General features: G+C 48.2%; 1 protein-coding gene across 6 annotated transcripts in view; it reads right to left on the minus strand.

Annotated features, from left to right (window-relative positions):
* The window catches only part of SMARCA4 (SWI/SNF related BAF chromatin remodeling complex subunit ATPase 4), an 813549-nt gene that overhangs the window by 23110 nt on the left and 763534 nt on the right, over positions 1–26905 (minus strand). For all 6 annotated transcript variants that reach the window (XM_069231516.1, XM_069231512.1, XM_069231517.1 and 3 more), the window contains exon 33: positions 22279–22424. In XM_069231516.1, coding sequence (XP_069087617.1) covers positions 22279–22424 — 146 coding nt within the window. The remainder of the gene's footprint in view (positions 1–22278; positions 22425–26905) is intronic.

Genomic DNA, 26905 nt, shown 5'->3' on the forward strand with positions numbered 1-26905 from the left:
AGCCAATCGTCTAGGTACGGGAATACGTGTATATGCTGCCTTCTGATGTGTGCAGCTACTACTGCTAGGCATTTTGTAAATACTCTTGGTGCGGTTGTGATACTGAACGGCAACACTTTGAATTGGTAATGTATTCCCTTGAATACGAACCTTAGGTATTTCCTGTGCGAGGGATGTATCGGTATATGGAAATATGCGTCCTTTAGATCTAAGGTTGTCATGTAGTCTTGTTGCTTTAGCAGTGGTAACACGTCTTGTAGCGTGACCATGTGAAAGTGTTCTGATTTGATGTAGGTGTTTAGTGTTCTGAGATCTAGGATTGGTCTGTGTTTTGTCCTTTTTTGGTATTAGAAAGTACAGTGAGTAAACTCCTGTGTTTATTTGTGTACATGGTACCAATTCTATTGCGTCCTTTAGCAGTAATGCTTGAACTTCTAGTACTAGAAGGTCTAAATGCTGTTTTGACATATTCTGTGTTTTTGGTGACATTTGGAGGGAGTTGGAGAAATTCTATGCAATAACCATGTCGGATAATTGCTAAGACCCAAGTGTCTGTTATCTCCTCCCAAGATTTGTAAAACTGACTTAGTCTTCCCCCCACTGATGTTGTGTGAAGGGGTTGAGTGACTTGTGAGTCACTGTTTGGTTGCAGGGGTTTTTGTACTTTGAAATTTTCCCCGGTTTCAAGGGAATTGTCCTCCTCTATACTGGCCCCGAAAGCCTCCCCTTTGGTACTGTCCCTGGTAGGTAGACGGTGTAGATTGTGAGGTGCTGGCTTGTGTGGCTTGACCCCGAAACCCCCCTCTGAAGGTTGTTTTGCGGAAGGTGCCGAAAGTGCCTCTGCCCTGCGGGGAATAGAGTGCGCCCATGGCCTTGGCTGTGTCCGTGTCCTTTTTCAATTTCTCAATTGCCGTGTCCACTTCGGGTCCAAACAATTGTTGTTCATTGAACGGCATATTGAGCACCGCTTGCTGTATTTCCGGTATAAAGCCAGATGTGCGCAACCATGCGTGCCTTCTTATGGTTACTGCGGTATTTATTGTTCTTGCCGCTGTGTCCGCTGCGTCCATAGAGGAGCGTATTTGGTTATTGGAGATGTTTTGTCCCTCCTCAACCACTTGTTTTGCCCGTTTTTGAAATTCTTTGGGTAGATGCTCGATGAGATGCTGCATCTCGTCCCAATGGGCTCTATCATATCGCGCTAGGAGCGCCTGAGAGTTCGCGATGCGCCACTGGTTTGCAGCTTGTACTGCGACCCTTTTCCCAGCTGCGTCGAACTTGCGGCTCTCTTTATCTGGAGGTGGTGCGTCGCCTGATGTGTGCGAGTTGGCTCTCTTGCGAGCTGCCCCTACCACGACTGAATCTGGTGGTAATTGTGAGGTGATAAAAGCAGGGTCCGTGGGCGGTGCTTTATATTTTTTCTCCACCCTTGGAGTAATCGCTCTACTTTTGACAGGTTCTTTGAAGATCTGCTTTGCGTGCCTTAGCATTCGTGGAAGCATAGGTAGGCTTTGGTAGGAGCTATGGGTGGAGGAGAGGGTGTTGAAAAGGAAGTCATCCTCGACAGGTTCTGCGTGTAACGACACGTTATGGAAATCTGCTGCCCTAGCTACCACCTGTGCATACGCTGTGCTGTCCTCAGGTGGTGAGGGCTTGGTAGGGTACGACTCAGGACTATTGTCTGATACTGGGGCGTCGTATAGGTCCCAAGTGTCCTGGTCGTCTTGGCTCATGGTGGTATGAGCCGGTGAATGTGACTGAGTCTGTGCCGGTGATGTGTGAGTTACAGGTGGAGGAGAGGGTGGCGGAGTTATCCTCTTCACCATTTTTTGTGGTGTTTGTTCTTGTGTTTGGAACTCAAGTCTCCTTTTTCTCCTGATTGGGGGAAGAGTGCTGATCTTCCCTGTCCCACATTGTATGAAGATCCGCTTTTGTGTGTGGTCTACATCAGTGGTCTGTAACTTCTTCAAATCTGTGTTTGCGCATTTGAGAGGACAGTGATTGTTCCTCTGTATATGAGCTGGCAGTTGGTTCGGTTGCTGGTCGTTTTGGCACCGAAACTGTGTCTCTGCTTGTTTTCGGCTCCGAGGCAAATTTTTTCTTTTTCGGCGTCGAGCTTTCTCGGCGTCGATCTTCCTCGGTGCCGCTGTCTCTGCGTCGAGCAGCTTCGGTTCCGCTGTCTCGGCGTCGATCTTTTTCGGCAGCACTTTCTCGGTCCCGAGATTGCTGCATGCCTGTGTCTCGACCCAAGTCGGACGATCTCGGCACCAGTTCGGCCTTTTTCGGTGCCGATGGACGGTCACCTACTTTATGGGTTGAGCCATGGCCTGTTGGCAGTGGCGTCCCCTGGGCCTTGTCTGTTTTCTTGTGTGGTGCTTGCTTCGACGTCTTACTCACGGTTTCTTCGACGTCGAATTCCTCTGAGTCCGATTCATGGATGGAGAAGGCTTCCTCTTCTTCTCCTTGTCCCTCGAACTCTCAGTGTCCTGTCTGCGTGGACGCCATCTGCAATCTTCTGGCTCGCCGGTCACGGAGCGTTTTTCGGGACCGAAACGCACGACAGGCCTCACACATTTCTTCCTTGTGCTCGGGCGACAGGCACAAGTTACAGACCAAATGTTGGTCTGTATATGGATATTTATTGTGGCATTTAGGACAGAATCGGAACGGGGTCCGTTCCATCAGTGTCGATGTTACACGCGGTCGGGCCGACCAGGCCCCGACGGGGGATCGAAATTACCCCGAAGGGCTACCGGAGCTCTTCACGATTCGGTGTCGATTCTATTCTTACCCGATACCGAGCGAAACAATACCGACGTAGTTTTCCGAAGTTAAGACTATCTTTCCGTCCCGAAACCCGGAGCGAAAAGGAACACGTCCGAACCCGATGGCGGAAAAAAAACAATCTAACATGGAGTCGACGCCCATGCGCAATGGAACAAAGGAGGAGGAGTCCCTCGGTCTCGGGACTCGAAAAGACTTCTTCGAACAAAAACAACTTGTAACACTCCGACCCAACACCAGACGGCGGACTATGCACAACATGTGTATCTGCAGCTACACATGCCACCGAACATATCTTTTTCTATACAAAAACCTATTGGCCTGGAATTGTCTCTGAGTGTGTATTCCTCATTTATTGCCTGTGTGTGTACAACAAATGCTTAACACTACTCCTTTGATAAGCCTACTGCTCGATCACACTACCACAAAATAGAGCATTAGAAGTATCTCTTTTTGCCACTATCTTACCTCTAAGGGGAACCCTTGGACTCTGTGCATACTATTCCTTACTTTGAAATAGTGCATACAGAGCCAACTTCCTACATTAAAGCGTAGCACATTTTGATGCAAAGAAGCACCCATCGAGAGATGGTACGCTTTTGCACCACCTTCCCTTACTTCACACCCACATAGCCAACAAAGAGTTGATCTTCCACCCGGAAATCTTTAGTATGATTGAGGTACAACGCCAACGCTCTTTTTGGGTCCAGAAGGTGGAGTCTCTCCTCCTCATGGGAAGGATGTGGGGGTGCGTAGAAGGTAGGCACAGTGATCGACTGGCCTACATAAAAATGGTGCAACCACCTTAGGAAGGAAGGAAGCTCTAGTGCCTAACACCACTTTGTCAGGGTGTACAGACAAGTGTGGAGGCTTTGAAGAAAGGGCCTGAAGCTCACTCACCCTGCGAGCAGAGGTGATAGCAATGAGAAAGACAGTTTTGAATGTGAGTAGCCACAAGGGACAATTATGCATTGGCTCAAAGGGGGTACACATCAAGTAAGTGAGTACAAGATTAAGATCCCACTGAGGCATGATGAAGGGAGTGGGAGGAAATAGGTGGGTGAGCCCTTTTAAGAACCTACTCACAATAGGAGATTTAAAGAGTGAGGGCTGATCAGGAAGCCTAAGAAAGGCGGACATTGCAGACAAATACCCTTTAAGGGTGCCCAATGCAGAGCCCTGCTGGGCTAAAGAAAGAATGAACAAAAAAACCTCTGAAAGAGGGGCAGAAAGGGAGTCAACAGATTTGTTGGTACACCATGCCACTAATTTATTCCAACGACAGGTGTATACAGTTTTAGTTGATGGACGCCTGGATGCTGTCAACTCTTGCTGCTATATCTCCACGCATGAAGGCGGAGGTTGGACAGGTTCGGGTGGAGGACTGTCCCCTGCTGCTGCGACAGAAGATCCGCCCGAAGAGGCAGTCTGAGTGGAGGATCGATAGACATGCTCAATAGCTCTGGATACCACAATCTTCAACCCCAGTCTGGAGCCACCAAGATAACTTGGGCCCGGACGTACTTGATTTTCATGAGAACTCTGGGCAGAAGAGGGATAGGCGGGAAGGCGTAAAGGAGGCCAGAGCTCCACTCAAGATGAAAAGAGTCTCCGACAGAGTGCTGCCTTGGAAACTCCAACACGCAAAATAGCTGACATTGCGCGTTCTCTGCGGAGGCGAACAGATCTAACCAAGGCTCTCCCCACTTGAGAAAAAGACCTTGAACCACCTCAGGATGGAGATGCCATTTGTGACTGACAGTGCATCGGTGGCTGAGTTTGCCTGCTCTGGCTTTGAGAGAGCCCGCCAGATGTTGAACCAGCAGGGTAATGCCCTGATGTGCTAGCCATGTCCAGAGGCGTAGTGCCGCCTGACAAAGGGTCCAGGACCCCACCCGCCTTGTTTGTTGGAGTACCACATGGCGGTAGTGTTGTCCGTGAACACCTGCACCACTTTCCCTTTGAGAGAGGCAAGGAATGGTTTCAACGCAAGCCTTATTGCCCGGAGCTCCAGCATATTTATGTGGAGTCCCGACTCCGATGGAGACCAGAGGCCTCTGATCTCCGCCTCTCCCATGTGCCCGCCCCACCCCAGAAATGACATATCTGTCACTATAGAGAGATCTGGTTGGGGAAGGGAGAGGGATCTGCCGTTGACCCAATCGGGATTTGAAAGCCACCACTGCAGGTCTTTCGCAGTCCCCTCCGAAATCTGGACCATGTCGGAGAGATTTCGCCGATGCTGCGCCCACTGGAACTTCAGGTCCCACCGCAGAGCGTGCATATGCCACCTGGCATGTGTTACTAGCAGGATACAGGAGCCCATAAGGCCCACCAGCCTCAGAGTCAGTCTCACCGAAACCCAAGACCAAGGATGAAAGATCGGAATCATAGCCTGAATGTCTTGGACTCGCTTTTCGGGAGGATAAGCCCGAAAATGCACTGTGTCCAGAACAGCTCCAATGAAAGGGAGCGTCTGAGAGGGAGTCAGCTGTGACTTTATAGTGAACCCCAGCTGGTGCAGGAGGTTTGCCCTAGTCTGAAGGTGGGAGACAACTGTCAGGGGCGAAGGCGTCTTCAACAGCCAGTGGTCTAGGTAGGGGAAAAGTGAGACCCCTAACCTGCGCAGATGAGCTGCAACCACCGCCATCACTTTCATGAACACCCGAGGGGCGCTAGTAAGGCCGAAAGGGAGCACTGTAAACTGAAAGTGCTCGTGACCTACCACGAATTGCAGGTTATGTCTGTAGGCAGGCAGGATAGGGATGTGGAAATAAGCGTCCTGCAAGTCCAACGCTACCATCCAGTCTCCTGGGTCCAAGGCAGACAGAACCGGAGCCATGGTGAGCATTCTGAACTTCTCCTTCTTGAGAAATTAGTAGGTCTTTGGGACCTGAACTACTACTTCTTGAGGAAGTAGTTTAGGTCCCGAAGATCTAGGATAGGACGTAAGCCCTTGTCCTCCTTTGGTATCAGAAAGTAGCCGGAATAACAACCACAACCTACTTCTGGCACAGGGACCCTTTCTATAGCTCCCTTGGACAAGAGAGCTGTGACTTCCTGGCGGAGAAGCACCAAATGATCCTCCGGAAGATGATGGAAGGATGGTGGCATGTGTGGTGGTGCAGATTCGAAAGGGAGGGAGTATCCCTTCCAAATGATCTGCAAAACCCATCCGTCTGTGGTGATATGTTCCCAGTGGGGCAGGTGATGGCGGATCCTGCCACCAACTGGGCGGGAGTGAGGGGACGGACTAGGAGGGTTTGGAGGCTGCAGCGGGGGCAGAGGTGGTCTGGGCAGACCTCTGGTTCCCTGTCCCACGGCCAGGTATAGGCTGTCCAGGGTGCGTGGCACAGTGGCTGGGTTGAGGAAACGACAAGGGACAAAAAGGAGACTGTGGTGGGCGTGTGGTGGAGGAAAGAGCAAGAAACCGAGCCGTAGCCGGGGAATTCTTGAATCTTTCCAAGGCCGAGTCTGCTTTGTCTCCGAAGAGACGAGTACTATCAAAGGGCATGTCCATGAGTGACTGTTGGACATCCCCCGAGAAGCCAGAAGTACGTATAACCAGGCGTGGAACCGCAAGGCCACTGTCGTCGCAACCGATCTGGCCAGAGAGCCGGTCATGTCCAGCCCACAACGAATAGTGATCTTTGCCGCATCTCTCCCATCTTTCACTGCTTGAGAGACGATAGCACGGGCCTCCTCCGGTGTCTGCAGCAGGACTTGCGCAACCGTATCCCACAGTGAGTGGGAATAACGGCCCAAACGACATGCGGTGTTCACAGACCGCAGTGCTAGGCTGGAGGAAGAAAACTAATTCTTACCAAATTGATCCAGCCTTTTGGATTCCCTATCCGGTGGTGCGGAAGGGAGCGTCCACAAGAAGACCAAGCCTGGATTACAAGAGTCTCAGGCGTAGGATATTGGGACAGGAACTTTGGGTCGTTCGGCGCAGCCGGATGGCTCCTGTTCAGAGGAGCCCGTGTTGGGTTTGGACCATGTACCCAAAAGGACATCAGTGAGGGCCTCATTGAATGGGACAAGGGGTTCCGAAGTAGAAGCCCCAGGCTGAAGCACCTCCGTCAGGAGATTAGACCTGACTTCCACAGTAGGTAGCTCAAGGCCAAGGACCTCAGTCGCCCTACTAACCACCATACTATAAATCGCTCACTCCGCCATAGCCACGGTAGGAGGAGACAACATGCCAGCGTCAGAAGTATCCAGACCACTGGCTCCGCCCAAGTCCTGTGCCCAGTCCATAGTAGGGTCATCCTGGTATTCATAACGGCCCAGGGACCCCTCCAATTCTTCCCCGTATTCGTACCCATAGGAAAATGGGTCTGAATCCGACCTCGGACTAATAGGGCCCAGTGAAGCCGATGGCAGCATCGGCCGACGCCGCTCCGAGTCGTTGGGGATGAGAATTGGGTCGCTGTAGATAGTGGCCAATACCGACGTCGGGAGCGTCAATAATCGACCCAGCGCTGAGGAAGGTCTCGATGGTGTGACCGGCGTTGGTGTGGATCTGTGCACGGATCCGGAGGCGACCTTGGTGGTCGGGGCCAAAGCCGTCGGCGCGGAACCCGAAGGCCCCTCAGCTGAACCCCTTGGGCCCCAAGGCACTGTATCGGGGTCAGCCCGCATGGCCTCGTAAAATTCTGGGGGTGGGGGGGTGGTAGCTCCGGCTCTGGGAAACTCGTAGAAGCGCAGAGTTGTCCCAAAAGTAGGCTCCGAGGACGGAGGCCTAGTGCGTGGACGCTGGTCCTACGTCACGTCAGCCGAGCGACGGGGTGAAATCGGAGAACGATGGGACTTCGACTTCTTCTTCTTCTTACCTTGACCCGAGGACTTCGAAGAAGACGAGTGGTGATGACTTTGCGCCTTCCTCTCGAGCGAGACCGGGACCTACGCGGAGTCGAGTGCCGGGCCGCCATTAGCTTTAGGGACCACTCCCTCAAAGCTTTTGGGTGCATGGCCCGACACTCGGAGCACAACTTCGGGTTGTGGTCGCGCTCCAGGCACCACAGACAAACGCGATGAGGATCCGTCACCGACATCGTCCGATGGCAGTCCTCACAAGGCTTGAACCCGGTCCTCGGGACATTCTCGACGCACCAAAGTCGTACCAAAATAGCTCAACAAAACGTCGAATTCGGCCCAAAAATAGCTTTGGGTAGCTCTCTCCTGATCAGCGCGTGGCACGGAAAAGAAAATAACTGACATCACTGCGCGAGGGCGGCGTATATGTACTACTCCCGACGTCATCACGGCGACCACGAAGCCTGTGGAGTCGACCAACGCCACCTAAAGACGTGCAAGGGTATAGCTCGAAGAAAAATCTCCGGATCCAGTCTGACGCCTGTGGGAAAATTCTAAGGTAAGGACCTGCAACTGGAAGTCTCTATCAAATAATGGGGGTAATCATGCCAAAAAGAGTGACTTTTCAACATACACTTCCTCATGTCGGTCCCAGGCACAAGACAGGATCTGAGGTTTTTCACAACAGTGCTCCCATGTGAACATCTATAAGTGGTGCCAGGCAGCTCCGCATTGGCTCCATACCGCAACAGACCTAATGGAATGGAAATAAATATAACTGCCACCCCTACACAATGATGTCAGTTTTCCCTTTCCACACCCAAGACACAGAGTGAGAACTACTGGTTATTATATAGTGCAGAGGACTAACTTGGGACCTTTTTAGAATTTAAAAAGAGCCCACTCCTCAGAAAGGGGAGGTGAGAAGGAAATGAGGAATCTGCGGTTAGATACAAGTAGCCACCAGAAAGCCATTAACATAAGTATGCAATGTGTTCCTCTGTATACTTCTAGGCACAGATTCTTCAGCTTGGAATAGATACCAAAGCAGTACTTCCCCAAGGTTGAGGGCCTGTCGAGTGGACTCAGAACAATAAGTCTTGCAGAACTGAACGGAACCACTGCACCTACCTTTCCCTGCAGTAGTGCTTTGTGATCGTATGCACTCATACCCACGTCATAGCCTTGTGCCAAAGAAGGAGTAGCAGCCTTAGTCCTGGTGAAGCGCGCTCTCAGACCTTCCAGAGGCTGCTTCTTAACAAGTGTATAGCAGAACTTCATGCAAAAGACTATCTGCACAGCCTTCCCTTTGCTCCAGAGAACACCAAAAAAAGTTGATCATTCACTCCAGGGTCCTTGGTATGATCTATGTAAAGGCTTAGAGTCCCTTTAAGGTCCAAGCGATGGAGCGTCTCCTCCTTTTGAGTGGTAAAGTAGAGCAAAAAACACTGGTAGAATGCTAGATTGTCCAACGGTGAAGGAGTCAGGACTATAGGTAAGAAGGCTGCCTCAGTCCCCAGCACCAAATTGTCTGGGAATGGGGTGATGGAAAGTGCTAGTAGTTTACTCATGCAAAGAGCTGATGTAATCACAAGGAAGAAGACGATCTTCAAGTTCAGGAGATGCAGCCAGCATTGGCTCAAAGGGTGTACACATGAAAAACGTCATGACCAAATTAAGGTTCCACCGTGGTATCACAAACTGCACTGGAGGATACGTGTGCCAAAACTTTGATGAACCTCATCACAACAGGTGAATGCACCTGTGGAAACTTCAATATGCTAAACTGGTGGCACTGCGCATTCTTGACCGTGGTGAAACAACATATCCAGGGTTCTTTGTACTGGCGGAAGGTACGGTGTGATATCCTGGGATGAATTACAGCAATCATCTGCCCGGGCCTTCAAGGGCCTTGCCAGGTGATTGGCGACAAGGAAGACATTCCGGAGCTCCAAACACTTACTGAGATGCAAAGCTCTCTAGTGCATGACCTGGAACTCAGCCTGCCATACTTATTTCAGTAACACTTGGTGTTGTTCATGAGAACCTGCACCAGTCTTAACTTGATGGACAGCAGGAAGGCCTCCGGAGACAGACGAATGACCCACAGCCCCAGAAGCTGGAGCGGTCCCATCCGCTGGAGGCCAGAGCCCTCAGATCACCACCTCCCCCACAGGTAACTCACCCATGCTCCATCCACCCAACCCAGCAGTAGTATATGTCACCACTGTCCTCTCTGGGCGTGAAAGGCTGAGTGTCAGAAAGACAGCCTTGGTGCTGGGTCCACCGGGTCTTCAAGTTCCATTTTAGGGCCTGCATATTCCAATTGAGTTTGTTGGAAAGGAAATACACACGGCAATGAAGCCTCAGAACTACACTCACCTGGACCCAGAAGTGAGTCTGAAACACTAGGATCATGACCTTGTTGCTGAGGAGGGAATGCCCTGACCTCCAACATAACCAGGATTGCGTCAATGCATGGAAGCCTCTGTGAGGGAATCAGGTGGGATGTCGCCTCATTTATGGAGAACACCAAAGATGTCAGGAGTTCTGCCACTGTTAAGAGGTAGTCCAGGACTGACTAAGGTGAGCCCACCTTCAGCAGATAACTGTCCAAAGATGGGCAGCACCAACACTTTCATGAAAGCTCAAGGAGTGCTTGTGAAGCAGAAAGGGTATGAAGGCCCAAGATAATTCTGAGACACTCTTCCTTTTTAGTAATGAGGAAACAGAGAGCGTAACAACTCCTGCCTTTCTCCAAGTCAGGTATCTTCTCTTTTGGACCTTTGGGAATCAACAGACACACCTCCTTTAGCAAGATGGATAGATGCCTCCCACTCAGTGGGCATGAGCTTCTGAGAGCTCGCTAAAGTGCTCTGTAGGCTGGTACAGCACAGGAGGAAGCATTGAAGGATTAGTGCCTCTGTTGGCCTGCACGGTGTCTGCGGCTCCAAAAGAACTGGGTTGTCTGCTGCATCATTGGAGGGGCGTCCAAGTTTCTGAAAGTTGTATGAAAAATGCTTTGCAGGATCAAACTGCCCCAAGGAGAACAGTGTAATGAAAATGTCACTTACCCAGTGTACATCTGTTCGTGGCATTAGTCGCTGCAGATTCACATGTTGAGCACAGTCCGCTGCCTGGTGTTGGGCTCGGAGTATTACAAGTTGTTTTTCTTCGAAGAAGTCTTTTTTGGTCACGGGACCGAAGGACTCCTCCCTCTTCGGCTCCATTGCGCATGGGCGTCGACTCCATCTTAGATTTTTTTACCCGCAGAGGGTGAGGCTGGAGTTGTTTGCTATAAATAGTGCCCATGCAATGGAGTGAATACGTATGTACATAAAAAGTTTATAATAATTATTTACAAATGTACAAATGTTTAAGATTTAAGATTTACTTCTAAACGGCTACAGGCTTCCCGGGGAGGCGGGAGGGCACATGTGAATCTGCAGCAACTAATGCCACAAACAGATGTACACTGGGTAAGTGACATTTTCAGTTCGATGGCATATGTTGCTGCAGATACACATGTTGAGCATAGACTATAAAGCAGTTACCTCCCCTAAAAGCGGTGGTTTAGCCTGTAGGAGTTGAAGTAGTTTGGAATAATGTTCTTAGTACAGCTTGGCCCACTGTAGCTTGTTGTGCATTTAGTACATCTACACAGTAGTGTTTAGTAAATGTATGAGGCGTAGACCAGGTTGCAGCCTTACATATTTCGCTCATAGGAATGTTTCCTAGAAAGGCCATTGTAGCACCTTTCTTTCTGGTTGAGTGTGCCTTTGGTGTAATAGGCAATTCTCTCTTGGCTTTAAGATAGCATGTTTGAATACATCTGACTATCCATCTAGCAATGCCTTGTTTAGAGATTGGATTTCCTATGTGTGGTTTTTGAAAAGCTATGAACAGTTGTTTTGTTTTCCTGATTAACTTTGTTCTGTCAATGTAGTACATTAGTGCTCTTTTGATGTCTAATGTATGTAGTGCCCTTTCAGCCACGGAATCTGGCTGTGGGAAGAACACTGGTAATTCTACTGTTTGATTTAAATGGAATGGTGAGATTACTTTTGGTAGAAATTTTGGATTTGTTCTTAGAACTATTTTATTTTTGTGTATTTGAATAAATGGTTCTTGTATGGTAAATGCCTGTATTTCACTTACTCTTCTGAGGGATGTGATTGCAATGAGAAATGCGACTTTCCACGTTAAATATTGCATTTCACAGGAATGCATGGGTTCAAAAGGTGGACCCATGAGTCTTGTTAAGACGATGTTAAGGTTCCATGAAGGAACTGGTGGTGTTCTTGGTGGTATAATTCTTTTTAGCCCTTCCATGAATGCTTTAATAACTGGTATTCTAAATAGAGACGATGAATGAGTAGTTTGTAGGTAAGCAGATATTGCTGCGAGGTGTATTTTTATAGATGAAAAAGCGAGGGTTGCTTTTTGCAAATGTAGTAAGTATCCCACTATGTCCTTTGTAGAGGCATGCAATGGTTGGATTTGATTGGTATGGCAGTAGCAAACAAATCTTTTCCACTTAGATGCATAGCAGTGTCTAGTGGAAGCTTTTCTAGCTTGTTTTATGACCTCCATACATTCTTGTGTGAGGTCTAAGTGTCCGAATTCTAGGATTTCAGGAGCCAAATTGCTAGATTCAATGATGCTGGGTTTGGATGCCTGATCTGTTGTTTGTGTTGTGTTAACAGATCTGGTCTGTTGGGTAGTTTGACATGCGGTACTAGTGAAAGGTCTAGTAGAGTTGTATACCAAGGTTGTCTTGCCCATGTGGGTGCTATCAGTATGAGTTTGAGTTGGTTTTGACTCAATTTGTTTACTAGATATGGAAGGAGAGGGAGAGGGGGAAAAGCGTATGCAAATATCCCTGACCAACTCATCCATAGAGCATTGCCTTGTGATTCGCGGTGTGGGTACCTGGATGCGAAGTTTTGGCATTTTGCGTTTTCTTTTGTTGCGAACAAATCTATCTGGGGTGTTCCCCAAATTTGAAAGTAATTGTTCAGAACTTGGGGGTGAATTTCCCATTCGTGGACTTGTTGGTGATCTCGCGAAAGGTTGTCTGCTAGTTGGTTTTGGATCCCTGGAATAAATTGTGCTATTAGGCGAATGTGGTTGTGAATCGCCCACTGCCATATTTTTTGTGTTAGGAGACACAATTGTGTTGAGTGTGTTCCTCCTTGTTTGTTTAAATAATACATTGTTGTCATGTTGTCTGTTTTGACAAGAATGTATTTGTGTGTTATTATGGGTTGAAAGGCTTTTAACGCTAGAAATACTGCTAACAGTTCTAGGTAATTTATATGAAATTTTGTTTGGGGTACGTCCCATTGTCCTTGAATGCTGTGGTGATTGAGGTGTGCTCCCCACCCTGTCATGGAAGCATCTGTTGTTATAACGTATTGAGGCACTGGGTCCTGAAATGTCCGCCCTTTGTTTAAATTGTTGCTGTTCCACCATAGAAGCGAGAGGTATGTTTGGCGGTCTACCAACACCAGATCTAGAAGTTGACCCTGTGCTTGTGACCATTGTGATGCTAGGCACTGTTGTAAGGGTCGCATGTGTAGTCTTGTGTTTGGGACAATGGCTATGCATGATGACATCATGCCTAGAAGTTTTAGTACAAATTTTGCTTGTATCTTTTGGTTTGGAAACATAGCACTTATTACCTTGTGGAATGCTTGAACTCTTTGTGGACTTGGAGTGGCAATTCCTTTTGATGTGTTGATGGTTGCCCCTAGATATTGTTGTGTCTGACACGGTTCGAGGTGTGACTTTGTATAGTTGATGGAGAAACCCAGTTTGTGAAGGGTTTGTATGACATATGTGGTGTTGTTTGTGCACTTTCTTACTGTGTTGGTCTTGATTAGCCAATCGTCTAGGTAAGGAAACACATGTATTTGTTGTCTCCTGATATGTGCTGCTACTACTGCTAGACATTTTGTGAATACTCTTGGTGCAGTTGTTATTCCGAATGGCAACACCTTCAATTGGTAATGTATTCCTTTGAATACGAACCTTAGGTACTTTCTGTGAGAAGGATTTATCGGTATATGAAAGTACGCATCTTTTAGGTCTAATGTGGTCATGTAATCTTGCTGTTTGAGCAGTGGAATGATGTCTTGTAGTGTGACCATGTGAAAGTGGTCCGATATGATGTAGGTATTTAGTGTCCTGAGATCTAATATTGGTCTTAATGTTTTGTCTTTTTTTGGAATTAGAAAGTACAGGGAGTAAACTCCTGTGTTTTGTTGTTGTACTGGTACTAATTCTATTGCATCCTTTTGCAGTAGTGCTTGAACTTCTAGTCCTAAAAGTTCTAAATGTTGTAGTGACATTTTGCGTGTTTTTGGAGGGATGTTTGGTGGGAATTTGTGGAATTCTATGCAATATCCATGTTGGATTATTGCTAGTACCCAATTGTCTGTTGTAATCTGCTGCCAAGATTGGTAGAATTGGCTTAGTCTTCCCCCCACTGGTGTTGAGTGAAGGGGTTGTGTGACTTGAAAGTCACTGTTTAGGTGGAGGTGTTTTTGGAGTTTGGAATTTTCCCCTACTCCTTGGGAATTGACCCCCTCTATATCCCCTGAAACCTCCCCTTTGGAATGAACCCCGATAGGGTGTGGTTCTTGTTTGTTGGCTGGTGGTGTCTGTGGGTTGGCCACGAAACCCCCCTCTAAATGGAGTTTTTCTAAAAGAGCCTCTGCTCTGCGGGGAGTAGAGTGCACCCATGGCTTTGGCCGTGTCTGTGTCCTTTTTAAGTTTTTCAATGGCTGTGTCCACTTCAAGGCCAAAAAGTTGTTTTTCGTTGAAGGGCATATTAAGGACAGCCTGCTGGATTTCAGGTTTGAACCCTGAAGTGCGGAGCCATGCGTGTCTCCTTATGGTGACAGCAGTGTGGACTGTTCTTGCTGCAGTATCGGCTGCGTCCATTGAAGAGCGGATTTTATTGTTCGAGATCGTTTGTCCCTCTTCAACTATTTGCTGCGCCCTTTTTTGGTATTCCTGGGGAAGATGGTCTATGAGAAGTTGCATCTCATCCCAGTGTGCGCGGTCATATCGGGCTAGCAGCGCTTGAGAATTTGCGATGCGCCATTGGTTGGCTGCCTGTGATGCGACTCTTTTTCCTGCCGCATCAAATTTTTGGCTTTCTTTGTCCGGAGGTGGGGCGTCGCCAGATGTATGGGAATTTGCTCTTTTGCGAGCTGCCCCTACTACTACGGAGTCAGGTGGTAACTGCGAAGTAATAAACACTGGGTCTGTGGGTGGTGGTTTATATTTCTTATCCACCCTTGGGGTGATGGCTCTTGATTTTACGGGCTCTTCAAAAATTTGTTTTGCGTGCCGTAACATCCCTGGTAGCATTGGGAGACATTGATATTGGCTATGTGTAGCCGAGAGGGTGTTAAATAAAAAATCATCCTCTATAGGATCGGAATGCAGTTGGACATTGTGGAATTCTGCTGCCCTAGCCACCAGTTGCGAGTATGAGGTACTGTCCTCTGGCGGTGACGGCTTTGTGGGGTATGAATCGAGATCATTGTCCGGCACTGGGGTGTCGTATAAGTCCCAAGCGTCTTGATCCTGATTATCTTGACTTATAGTAGTTTGCGCTGGTGAGTGCATTTGTGGCGGAGTTTGTGCCGGCGATGCCTGTTGTGGTGGAGAGGGCGGAGGTGGGACTTTTTTAACCACTTTGGCTTGTGGTTGTGCGTCATCCTTGAGAAATCCGATCCTTCTTTTTCTCATTATTGGGGGAAGGGTTGATATCTTCCCTGTGTCTTGTTGGATGTACAGTCTCTTTTGTGTGTAGTCTGATTCTACACTTTGGAGCTCTTGTCCAAATCTGTGCATCTGGCCACTTATTCCTTGTTCCTCTGTGTAGGAAGGAGGTGTGGAACTTTTCGGCGCCGAGAGAGAATCTTTTTTCGGCTTCGGTACAGACTGAATTTTTGTGGCTTTCGGCAGTGTGTCTCGGTGCCGATGTTTTTCGGTGCCGGCATCTTGTTTTTGCTTCTCGGAGCCGCTATCTCGGCTCCGAGGTTGCTCCATGGCGGTCCCTCGACCGGAGTCGGGTGTCTTCGCTATGGGCGTGCCCTTTTTCGGCACCTTCGACGGGTCGCCGGTTTTATGGGTCGAGCCATGGCCTGTTGGCAGTGGCGTCCCCTGGGCTTTTGTTTTTTCGATGGTCTTTATTTTCGACGTCTTACTCACTGTTTGTTGTTGTTGTTCGACGTCTGAGTCTCCGGATTCTGAGTCCGGAACCGAGAATGTTTCCTCTTCGTCGTCGAAACGTTGTTTTGTCGGCGTGGACGCCATTTGTAGACGCCTGGCTCTTCGGTCCCGGAGTGTTTTTCTGGACCGGAAGGCTCGAAAGGCCTCACAGGTATCCTCCTTGTGCTCGGGGGACAAGCACAAGTTACAGACCAAGTGCTGATCTGTATAAGGATACTTACTGTGACATTTTGGGCAGAAACGGAACGGGGTCCGTTCCATCGGCTTCGGCGTCACACGCGGTCGGGCCGACCAGGCCCCGATGGGGGATCGAAGCTACCCCAAAGTCTTCCGATGATCGGTGTCGATGTACCTAACTATCCCGATACCGAACGGAACAATACCGACGCTTTCTTCCGAGATTCTGACTAACTTTCCGAACCGAAACACGGAGCGAAAAGGAACACGTCCGAACCCGACAGCGGGAAAAAAACAATCTAAGATGGAGTCGACGCCCATGCGCAATGGAGCCGAAGAGGGAGGAGTCCTTCGGTCCCGTGACCAAAAAAGACTTCTTCGAAGAAAAACAACTTGTAATACTCCGAGCCCAACACCAGGCAGCGGACTGTGCTCAACATGTGTATCTGCAGCAACATATGCCATGGAACATCTATTTTTAAAACGTTTCAAAGCGGAGTCCGCTTTGATCACCGAAGAGGCCGGATCCATCAAAGAGCAAAGGGCATGTCAATCAGAGATGCCTGCACATTTACCAGAGAACCCAGTAGACCTCATTCAAGTGTGCAAAAGAAGGACCACGCTGGAATCAACCCTCCTGCTAAGAAAATCTGTGGTTTCCACACCTGCACACACAAAATATTTGGCTGCATCTTGTTCAACATGTATCATCTGTGTAAAGAGGTCCTCAGATCTTCAGGGTCTGCGGCAAGATCTCACTGCTAATGTCCCGAAGGGCATGGGTGTAATGACCCTACAGGCAGACTGCACTCAAAGACCTGCAATACCCAACTGCAGAAAATGTGTGCATGCCATAGGCATCAATCCTCTTAGATTCCCTATCTGAAGACGTGGTGGGTAATGAATTGTGATTCACTTTACTGGTAGAGTAAGGGGCTCTGGCATGGGATGCTTGGTGAGAAGTTGAGGGTCACCAGGTACCGCTCTATGACATCTGATCAAATGCCTGCTCACAGGTGGGCAAGAACATGGTTGCGATCAGGTAACCATCAGATTTACCTGTATCAGCACTACTGAAGGAAATAAAGGGCCCGATGTAACTGGTCCAGGCTGTAGGATTTCTCACGAAATATTTTTTTTTACTCTCAATGGAGTGCAGCTGCAGCTCTAGCACCTGAGCTTCCTTCTGACCTACCAATGCAAGTGATGCTTTTCTCCTTTAGTGGCCTGTATGGTAAGATGAGCTCTGTCTCAGCAGGGGTGTCAAGCCTACTGTTTTGTAATGAGGAACAGCAAGTCCTCCCCATCTCCATCATCATTTATGCACCTGTCTCTGGTACACGATCAGAACCAAAAAGATAATATAGCCTCTGTGAATAGCTGCAATGATGCAGTCACGGGACTGGAGTCAGGCTGCATATGACAAGTTACGCTTTTCTAATTTCGAGGCATGATGGCAGACATTGGCTTGAAATTTGACATAGCCATCGGCACTGGGTCATCTTCTGGTGCCATCAGCATAGGGATGGACACATGGGGCTGCCATGGACATTTGTACAGGTGCCAGTATGGACGTTTGTAATGCTAGAGGCCTCCAAAGGAGCAAGTGGAGTCTGGGAAGGATCTGTTGATGATAACCCAACTGGAGGCCCTTGGAGTTCCTTGAGGTGCCAGACGCTGAAGAGCACTGAAAATCTGCAGCATTGCTACTTTGAAGGCCTCAATCTGCTGAAGAATTGATGGGAAACTCGAGGTGTGCCAGATCAGCTGAGGAATTCTATCAGTGACCGAAAACCTCGATGGAATGTGGACTTGCTTCTTGACACCTTTGAAGTCATGGTGTTGGAAAGGGGCTGAGTCCCGACTTCGATTGTTATGCTTACCTTTGGACCTGGAGTTTGTGGAAGACTTAAAGCAGGAAGAGGAACAGGCATGGCAACCATCCTAAAATCAGGACAGACTACAGGGCTGGTACTTAGAGCAGGACGTACGCAAAGGCTGAGTCGACTTCTTATAATCACCGGCATAAAGCTTTGATTTTTGGTCTCAAATTCCTTCAGATCTAAGATCACACAACTCTGAGTCCCGAGCCAAAGCACCAAGCAGATCTGTGACAGAAAACCCTTCCTCACAGTGACAAAATGACTTGAATCTTGGCATTTTTGGTGGAGACATCATTCCCTAGTGCACTGTATGAAGTTTGGAAGCTGCCAGAAAACTGACAAATTTGGGAGTGGGGTTATGGATCAATGTCGAAAGGTACAGAAAGAAAGGAATTAATAAATGGCAGCACAAAGGGGAGGCAGTTATATGTGGCTTGGGTCTGTCTTTTCCCGGGAGGTATGGAACCAACTTGGAGTTGCAGGGCACCATTTACTAGCACACAGGAGCACTGCTATATCTATGGATCCAGTCTGGCACCTGGGAAATACACTACATTGGGGAATCTGCAGTATCCAACATAAATATGTTTCAGAGCAAAAGCTCTTAAACTTGGAAAGTGCCATGAATCCCCATGAGCAGTACCTTCTGAATTTCTCTATAGTGGGAAGATAATGACTGAGGACTAAAGGTGGCAACATTTCAGTTATCAAGTTGCTCACTGAATTAGTAAACTGGATGTAGGAAGTTGGCTCTGTATGTACTATTTCAAAGTAAGAAATAGCATGCACAGAGTCCAAGGGTTCCCCTTAGAGGTAAGATAGTGGCAAAAAGAGATAATACTAATGCTCTATTTTGTGGTAGTGTGGTCGAGCAGTAGGCTTATCAGAGGGTAGTGTTAAGCATTTGTTGTACACACACAGGCAATAAATGAGGAACACACACTTAAAGACAATTCCAGGCCAATAGGTTTTTATACAGAAAAATATGTTTTCTTAGTTTATTTTAAGAACCACAGGTTCAAGATTTAAAACAATACTTTAAGTGAAGGGTCTTTCACTTAGGAACTTTGAATTAGCAAAATAGCATATACAGTTTTCACACAAATGGCAATAAGCAATTTTAAAAGTGGACACAGAGCAATTTTCAACAGTTCTGGGGGGGGGGGGGGGGGGGGGGGGTACCTGGTACCAAGGGCCCTGAGGCCAGGGAAGGTCTCTAAGGGCTGCAGCATGCCTTATGCCACCCTAGGGACCCCTCACACAGCACAGACACACTGCTTGCCAGCTTGTGTGTGCTGGTGGGGAGAAAATGACTAAGTCGACATGGCACTCCCCTCAGGGTGCCATGCCAACCTCACACTGCCTGTGGCATAGGTAAGTCACCCCTCTAGCAGGCCTGACAGCCCTAAGGCAGGGTGCACTATACCACAGGTGAGGGCATAGGTGCATGAGCACTATGCCCCTACAGTGTCTAAGCAAAACCTTAGACATTGTAAGTGCAGGGTAGCCATAAGAGTATATGGTCTGGGAGTCTGTCATACACGAACTCCACAGCTCCATAATGGCTACACTGAATACTGGGAAGTTTAGTATCAAACTTCTCAGAACAATAAACCCACACTGATGCCAGTGTTGGATTTATTTAAAAAATGCACACAGAGGGCATCTTAGAGATGCCCCCTGTATTTTTCCCAATTGTTCAGTGCAGGACTGACTGGTCTGTGCCAGCCTGCTGCTGAGAGACGAGTTTCTGACCCCATGTGGTGAGGGCCTTTGTGCTCTCTGAGGACAGAAACAAAAGCCTGTCTGGGTGGAGGTGCTTCACACCTCCCCCTGTAGGAACTGTAACACCTAGCAGTGAGCTTCAAAGGCTCAAGCTTCGTGTTACAATGCCCCAGGGCACTCCAGCTAGTGGAGATGACTGCCCCCTGGACCCAGCCCCCATTTTTGGCGGCAAGTCCAGGAGAGATAGTGAGAAAAACAAGGAGGAGTCTCTGACCAGTCAGGACAGCCCCTAAGGCAACCTGAGCTGAAGTGACTCTGACTTTTAGGAATCCTCCATCTTGCAGATGGAGGATCCCCCCAACAGGGATAGGAATGTGACCCCCTCCCCTTGGGAGGAGGCCCAAAGAGGGTGTAGCCACCCTCAGGGCTAGTAGCCATTGGCTACTGCCCTCCCTGACCTAAACACACCCCTAAATTCTGTATTTAGGGGCTCCCCTGAACCTAGGAACTCAGATTCCTGCAACCTAAGAAGAAGAGGACGGCTAAGCTGAAAAACCCTGCAGAGAAGACGGAGACACCAACTGCTTTGGCCCCAGCTCTACCGGCCTGTCTCCTCCCTTCGGAAGAAAACTGCTCCAGCGACGCTTTCCCCAGGACCAGCGACCTCTGAATCCTCAGAGGACTGCCCTGCTCTAGAAGGACCAAGAAACTCCCGAGAACAGCGGCCCTGTTCACCCAAGACTGCAACTTTGTTTCCAAAGAAGCAACTTAAAGACAACTGCATTTCCCGCCAGAAGCGTGAGACTTGCAACTCTGCACCCGACGCCCCCGGCTCGACTTGTGGAGAAACAACACTTCAGGGAGGACTCCCCGGCGACTCCGAGACTGTGAGTAACCAAAGATGTCCCCCCTGAACCCCCACAGCGGCGCCTGCAGAGGGAATCCCGAGGCTCCCCCTGACCGCGACTGCCTGACTCCCAGATCCCGACGCCTGGAAAAGACCCTGCACCCGCAGCCCCCAGGACCTGAAGGATCGGAACTCCAGTGCAGGAGTGACCCCCAGGAGGCCCTCTCCCATGCCCAGGTGGTGGCTACCCCGAGGAGCTCCCCCCTTGCCTGCCTGCATCGCTGAAGAGACCCCTTGGTCTCCCATTGATTCCAATTGAAAACCTGACATGTTTGCACACTGCACCCGGCCGCCCCCGTGCTGCTGAGGGTGTACTTTCTGTGCTAACTTGTGTCCCCCCCGGTGCCCTACAAAACCCCCCCTGGTCTGCCCTCCGAAGACGCGGGTACTTACCTGCTGGCAGACTGGAACCGGGGCACCCCCTTCTCCATTGAAGCCTATGTGTTTTGTGCATAACATTGAACTCTGCACCTGACCGGCCCTGAGCTGCTGGTGTGGTAACTTTGGGGTTGCTCTGAACCCCCAACGGTGGGCTACCTTGGACCCAAACTTGAACCCCGTAGGTGGTTTACTTACCTACAAGAACTAACAATTACTTACCTCCCCTAGGAACTGTGAAAATTGCACTGTCTAGTTTTAAAATAGCTATATGTGTTTTATTTGAAAAGTATATATGCTATTGTGATTATTCAAAGTTCCTAAAGTACTTACCTGCAATACCTTTCATTTGAGATATTACATGTAAAATTTGAACCTGTGGTTCTTAAAATAAACTAAGAAAATATATTTTTCTATACAAAAACCTATTGGCCTTGAATTGTCTCGGAGTGTGTGTTCCTCATTTATTGCCTGTGTGTATGTACAACAAATGCTTAACACTACTCCTTTGATAAGCCTACTGCTCGACCACACTACCACAAAATAGAGCATTAGTATTATCTCTTTTTGCCACTATCTTACCTCTAAGGGGAACCCTTGGACTCTGTGCATACCATTCCTTACTTTGAAATAGTGCATACAGAGCCAACTTCCTACAACTGGCATCAGTGTGCATTTATTGTGCTGAGAAGTTTGATACCAAACTTCCCAGTTTTCAGTGTAGCCATTATGGTGCTGTGGAGTTCGTGTATCACAGACTCACAGACCATATACTCTTATGGCTACCCTGCACTTACAATGTCTAAGGATTTGCTTAGACACTGTGGGGGCATAGTGCTCATGCACCTATGCCCTCACCGTTGGTATAGTGCACCCTGCCTTAGGGCTGTAAGGCCTGCTAGAGGGGTGACTTATCTATGCCATAGGCAGTGTGAGGTTGGCATGGCACCCTGAGGGGAGTGCCATGTCGACATAGTCATTTTTTTCCCCACCAGCACACACAAGCTGGCAAGCAGTGTGTCTGTGCTGAGTGGGGGGTCCCCAGGGTGGCATAAGATATGCTGCAGCCCTTAGAGACCTTCTCTGGCATCAGGGCCCTTGGTACCAGGGGTACCAGTTACAAGGGACTTACCTGGATGCCAGTGTGTGCCAATTGTGGAAACAAAAGTACAGGTTAGGGAAAGAACGCTGGTGCCTGGTTAGCAGGCCTCAGCACACTTTCAAATCATAACTTGGCATCAGCAAAGGCAAAGCGTCAGGGGGTAACCATGCCAAGGAGGCATTTCCTTACACTGGGGCAGAGCAACTATTGAATGGCAGCCAATAGCGGGTTCTGGCACAAAGACCTCTACTTACTTCTTCTTGCTCCAGCTCTTCCTCACTATCATCATCGCTGACTACTGGTTTGGCCCGGCAGCCCCGACTAGCGCGCCGCCTGCTTTTCACGCGGTCTGATGACTTCTCCTTCCGCCCGAGTTTAATCTTCACCTTTACTGAACGAGCTGGTGGAAATAAAAAAAAGGATTAGCTGTGATAACAAAGACATAAAAAAGGAAAATAATAGTTGTAGACACCCATGAGTGATGGAGTCCGCCCTAGAGCACCACTAGTGGAGTTTAATGGAGATTAGAGAATGCTCCTCCAGAAAGACGTACTCTCCACAGTTCCACATACTCACTGCTCTTGCCATAGCACCAATAATTGTTCTGTTTCAAATACATATAACTACAGATCTCCAGAGATGATCTCTTTCACCGTCTCACATGCATGCATTATTCCACATGGGCTTCCCAATCAGATAAAAGAAAATAATTGAAGCTTATAAATCCAAGAAAAATCTAAAGATGGAATAGAAGAAGTAAGTTACTTACCTGTAACTGTAATTCTCCAGTATTGGAAGCTTTAATAGATTCACATGCTTGAATACTTCCCCATCGTCGAGATTGGAGTCCCTGGTGGAATATAAAAACTAGGCCTGAAGATGTATATAGACAATACATGGACTAGGCCTCAATAGGATAACTTATCATAGTTGTTTTGTAAAACAGACCCAAGCTCAAATTTGAACCAATCAGATTGCCTCACCCCCTTAGAACCTCCTGTGAGGAGCTGCGTTCCCTCAGATTTTCTGAGCTTAAGTGCTGTAATAATAAAGAACACTGCAAAAAGAGAGAAGGTGAGCTTCCCCGGGGAGGTAGGTGGGCAGCATGTAAATCTATGAAAGCTACCAATACTGGAGAACTACAGTTACAGGTAAGTAACTTATTTCTTACTCCAGTATTGGAACTTTCATAGATTCACATGCTTGAATAAGAGTAGCAAGCAGTAACTAATACATTTCATTTTCTGTATTAACAAACACTGTCCATCTCGTCATCAGAGAACATTATCATTAGACAGTTAAATGCAAAGCAATAAAAGTGAACCTTTTTTAAACATAAATGAATATGCATGAGAGGTACATTAATATTGAACAGAAAATGTAATATTATATCAGAAGCGGATGGTGGGAAACAAACAGCTCACCTTATCGGAACAAATGTCTAAGAACTGCTTGACCCACTGCTGCATCACGGAGCGTCTCAGCCTCCAGGCAGTAATGCTTTGTGAAGGTGTGTGTTGTTCTCCACGTGGCTGTTCGACAGATGTCTGGCAGTGATACCCCAGGGAAGAGTGCACAGGAAGTAGATACTGCCCTGGTAGAATGTGCACAAACTCTGGCATCAAGGGGTCGACCAGCCTTCTGATGGGAAAAGGCTATGGCGCTTGAGATCCATTTAGAAATGGTCTGTTTAGTAACCGGATGCCCTCTTCTGGGCGCATTAAATGCCCCAAATAGTTGATTTGGCTTCTGGATCGAGGATGTTCGCTGCAGATAAAATTTAAGGCATTGTTTGACGTCCAAGGAATGCAGCGATCTTTCTGCCCCAGTCTGAGGCAGTGGAAAGAAAGTCTTTAGCACTACTGGCTCATTAAGATGGGAGTAAGACACTTTGGGAATAAATTTAGGGTCTGTCCGCAGGATGACTTTGTCTGCAAACTTCATGAAGGGTTCCTGGATGGTAAATGCTTGGATCTCTCTTACTCTACGAGCAGATGTTAACGCTAAGAGGAGCGCTACCTTCCAGGTGAGATACTTAATGTCTGACTTATGAATAGGTTCGAAAGGTTCCTTCATCACCTGTAGGAAAGGATCGGAACAGCACTTTCATGAAGTGCTTGATAAGCCGATGAGACCAGAGAGATGGTCCTTTAGATATCAGTCTATATCTAGAGATGGCAGCTAGGGGAACTTTAATGGATGCATGCGTGAGACCAGATCGCGCCAGATGGAGAAGATTACGGTAAAGCCTGCTCTGGAGCAGATGTAAGTGGATGAATGCCATTTGCAGCACACCATAAACAAAACTGTTTCCATTTTAATGTGTACGTTTTATTAGTGCTATCAGCACGTGAAATAGCTAAAATGGTTTGAAGGTCAACAGGAATATTCAGATGTCCGAACTAATTGAACTCAGGAACTATGCATATAATCTGAGAGACTTGGGATCCGGATGTCTCACTTGGCCCTGGCTGATGGTGAGTAACTCCGGTATAGGTGCTAACCTGATGGGGGGGGGGGGGGGGGGGACGACACAAAGACAGCAACAGAAATTCTGTGTACCACGGTTCACGTGGCCAAGCTGGAGCAATTAGAATTATCTGGCAGGGCTCCGATTTAATCTTGCTGATTACCCGTGGAAGAAGAGGTATCGGAGGAAAGGTGTAAGCATAAATCCCTGACCATGCTATCGGAAGGGCATTTCCCCACGACCCTGGTTGGTGATGCCAGCTAGCATAAAAACAGCATTTCGGGTTCCGTGACATTGCAAAGAGGTCCAGGTTTAGTTTTCCCTACCTGAGAAATATTGCGTCCAGCGTTCTCTGATTCAGCTCCCACTCGTGGGAAGATGTGCCAAGCCTGCTTAGTGAGTCTGCTGTGGTGTTGTTCACTCCCAGAAGATGTTCTGCTCGTATGTGCACTGAATGCTGAATGCACAGGTCCAAATGTTTTGAGCTTCTGTGGACAGCAAATGAGACCGAGTTCCTCCTTATTTGTTTATGTAGTGCATGGTGGTTGTATTGTCCGTCCGGACAACCACCGATGAGCCTCAGATTCTCGGCAGAAAAGCCTCCAATGCCAGGTATACCGCTTTGAGCTCGAGGAGGTTAATGTGAAGAGTAGAATGAGAGTGGGGCCACTTGCCGCTGACTTGAAGATCCTGCAGGCATGCACCCCATCCCTCCATCGAAGCATCTGTTGTAATCGTAAATGGAGGGGCCTGAGCTAAGAATTCTAGACCTTTAAAGATGTTTGCCGGTGTTGATCACCAATTAAGGGAGTCGACAATCCTTGCTGTTATCTGTATGATGTCCCCGAAGGAACCTTGTGTCTGTTTCCACTGTTTCTCGAGCTCTTCCTGAAGAGGGCGCATCCAGAGGTGACAGTGGGGAAACTAGAGTGATACAGGAGGACATCATCCCCAGTAATGATTTGAACTTTCAAACTGAAAGAAACTTTTTTCTTCAAACTGTATCCACTAGGGTCAGAAGCTTGAGTTGATGTTCCTCCGCTGGGAATGCCTTTACTTGAGTAGTGTCCAATATAGCTCCCAGAAAGACTATTCGTCTGGTAGGCAGAAGCTGGGACTTGGCTCTGTTGATAGTGAGACCTAGTTACTGGAAGAGGTATAACGTGGTTTTGAGAGAGAGGCATAGGGTGCAGATGTCTGGAGCCTTTAGCAACCAGTCTTTTAGATATGGGATTACAGGAGCTAAGCATTTTGTGAAAATCCGAGGAGCCGATTTGAGTCCGAAGGATAGCATTTTGAATTGAAAGTGCCATCCGGCTACCATGAATCTTAAGAATTTTCTGTGTTTGGGGTGAATGGGTATGTGGAAGTAGGTATCCTGCAGATCTAGGGAAGCCATGAAATCGCCTCTGTTGAGAAGTTGCAAGACATCCTTCAATGTCACCATGCGGAAGGATTGCCTCTTGAGATATTTGTTGAGCTGCTTCAGATCCAGGATGGGTCTCCACAAACGAGACTTCTTTCTGATGAGGAAGAAGTGAGAATAGAAACCGCTTCCTTTTTGCGAAGAAGGGACTACCTCTATTGCCCCTTTGGATAACATGACATCTATTTCCAGAAAGAGAAGATGTAGATGATGTTGACGTTCCCGGGAAGGCGGAGTCTCGGGGAGCATGCAAGTGAACTCTAGCAGATGACCATAAGTTATTATGTCCAGAACCCACTTGTCGTTTGTGATCTGCCGCTAACATTGCAGGTGACGAGTCAAAGAATGAGAGGTAGCCGGCCCCTGGAGGTAGTCCTTGTCTGCGTGAGGCGTCCTTAGATTGTCTCCCCGACTTTCCTCTAGGAGGAGGTCTGTTGTATGCCGCCGTCGGAGGTTACCTCTGGTGGTACTGGGGTCTGGAAGATTGGTACTGGGAGGAATAGGTTGGGTATCTGAAAGATTGGTAGCCACCTTGAAAGGAAGATTGCCCTCTACCTCTGGCTCCTCGAAAGGGTGTGCGCTTATACTGCGGCGACCCTAAAGATCTGGCAGTATCAATATCCGCTTTAATCACTTGAAGAGCATCGTCCACATGCTTACCAAACAGGTCTTGCCAATCGTAAGGGAGGACCAGGATCTTGGTTCGGACATCCGGTCTAAAATTTGTGGCCTTAAGCCACCCTTGATGCCATAAGACAGTTGAACCATCCAGTAGCCGAAAACCCACAGCTGCAATGTCCAGAGCACAGTCAATCACCTCTGCAGACGTACGCTGACCTTCCATGAGGATCTTTCTTGCTTCCCACTTGCTGGAATCTGGAAGATCATCAAAAGAGTGCAAGATGTCCAACCACAGCTGCCTGTCGTACCTGCCCAGGAGCGCCAGGGAATTTGGGGCACGGACCACAATGGCAGACATAGACAT

This window comes from Pleurodeles waltl, chromosome 4_2 (genome assembly GCF_031143425.1).
Source record: "Pleurodeles waltl isolate 20211129_DDA chromosome 4_2, aPleWal1.hap1.20221129, whole genome shotgun sequence".
Lineage (NCBI taxonomy): Eukaryota > Metazoa > Chordata > Amphibia > Caudata > Salamandridae > Pleurodeles > Pleurodeles waltl.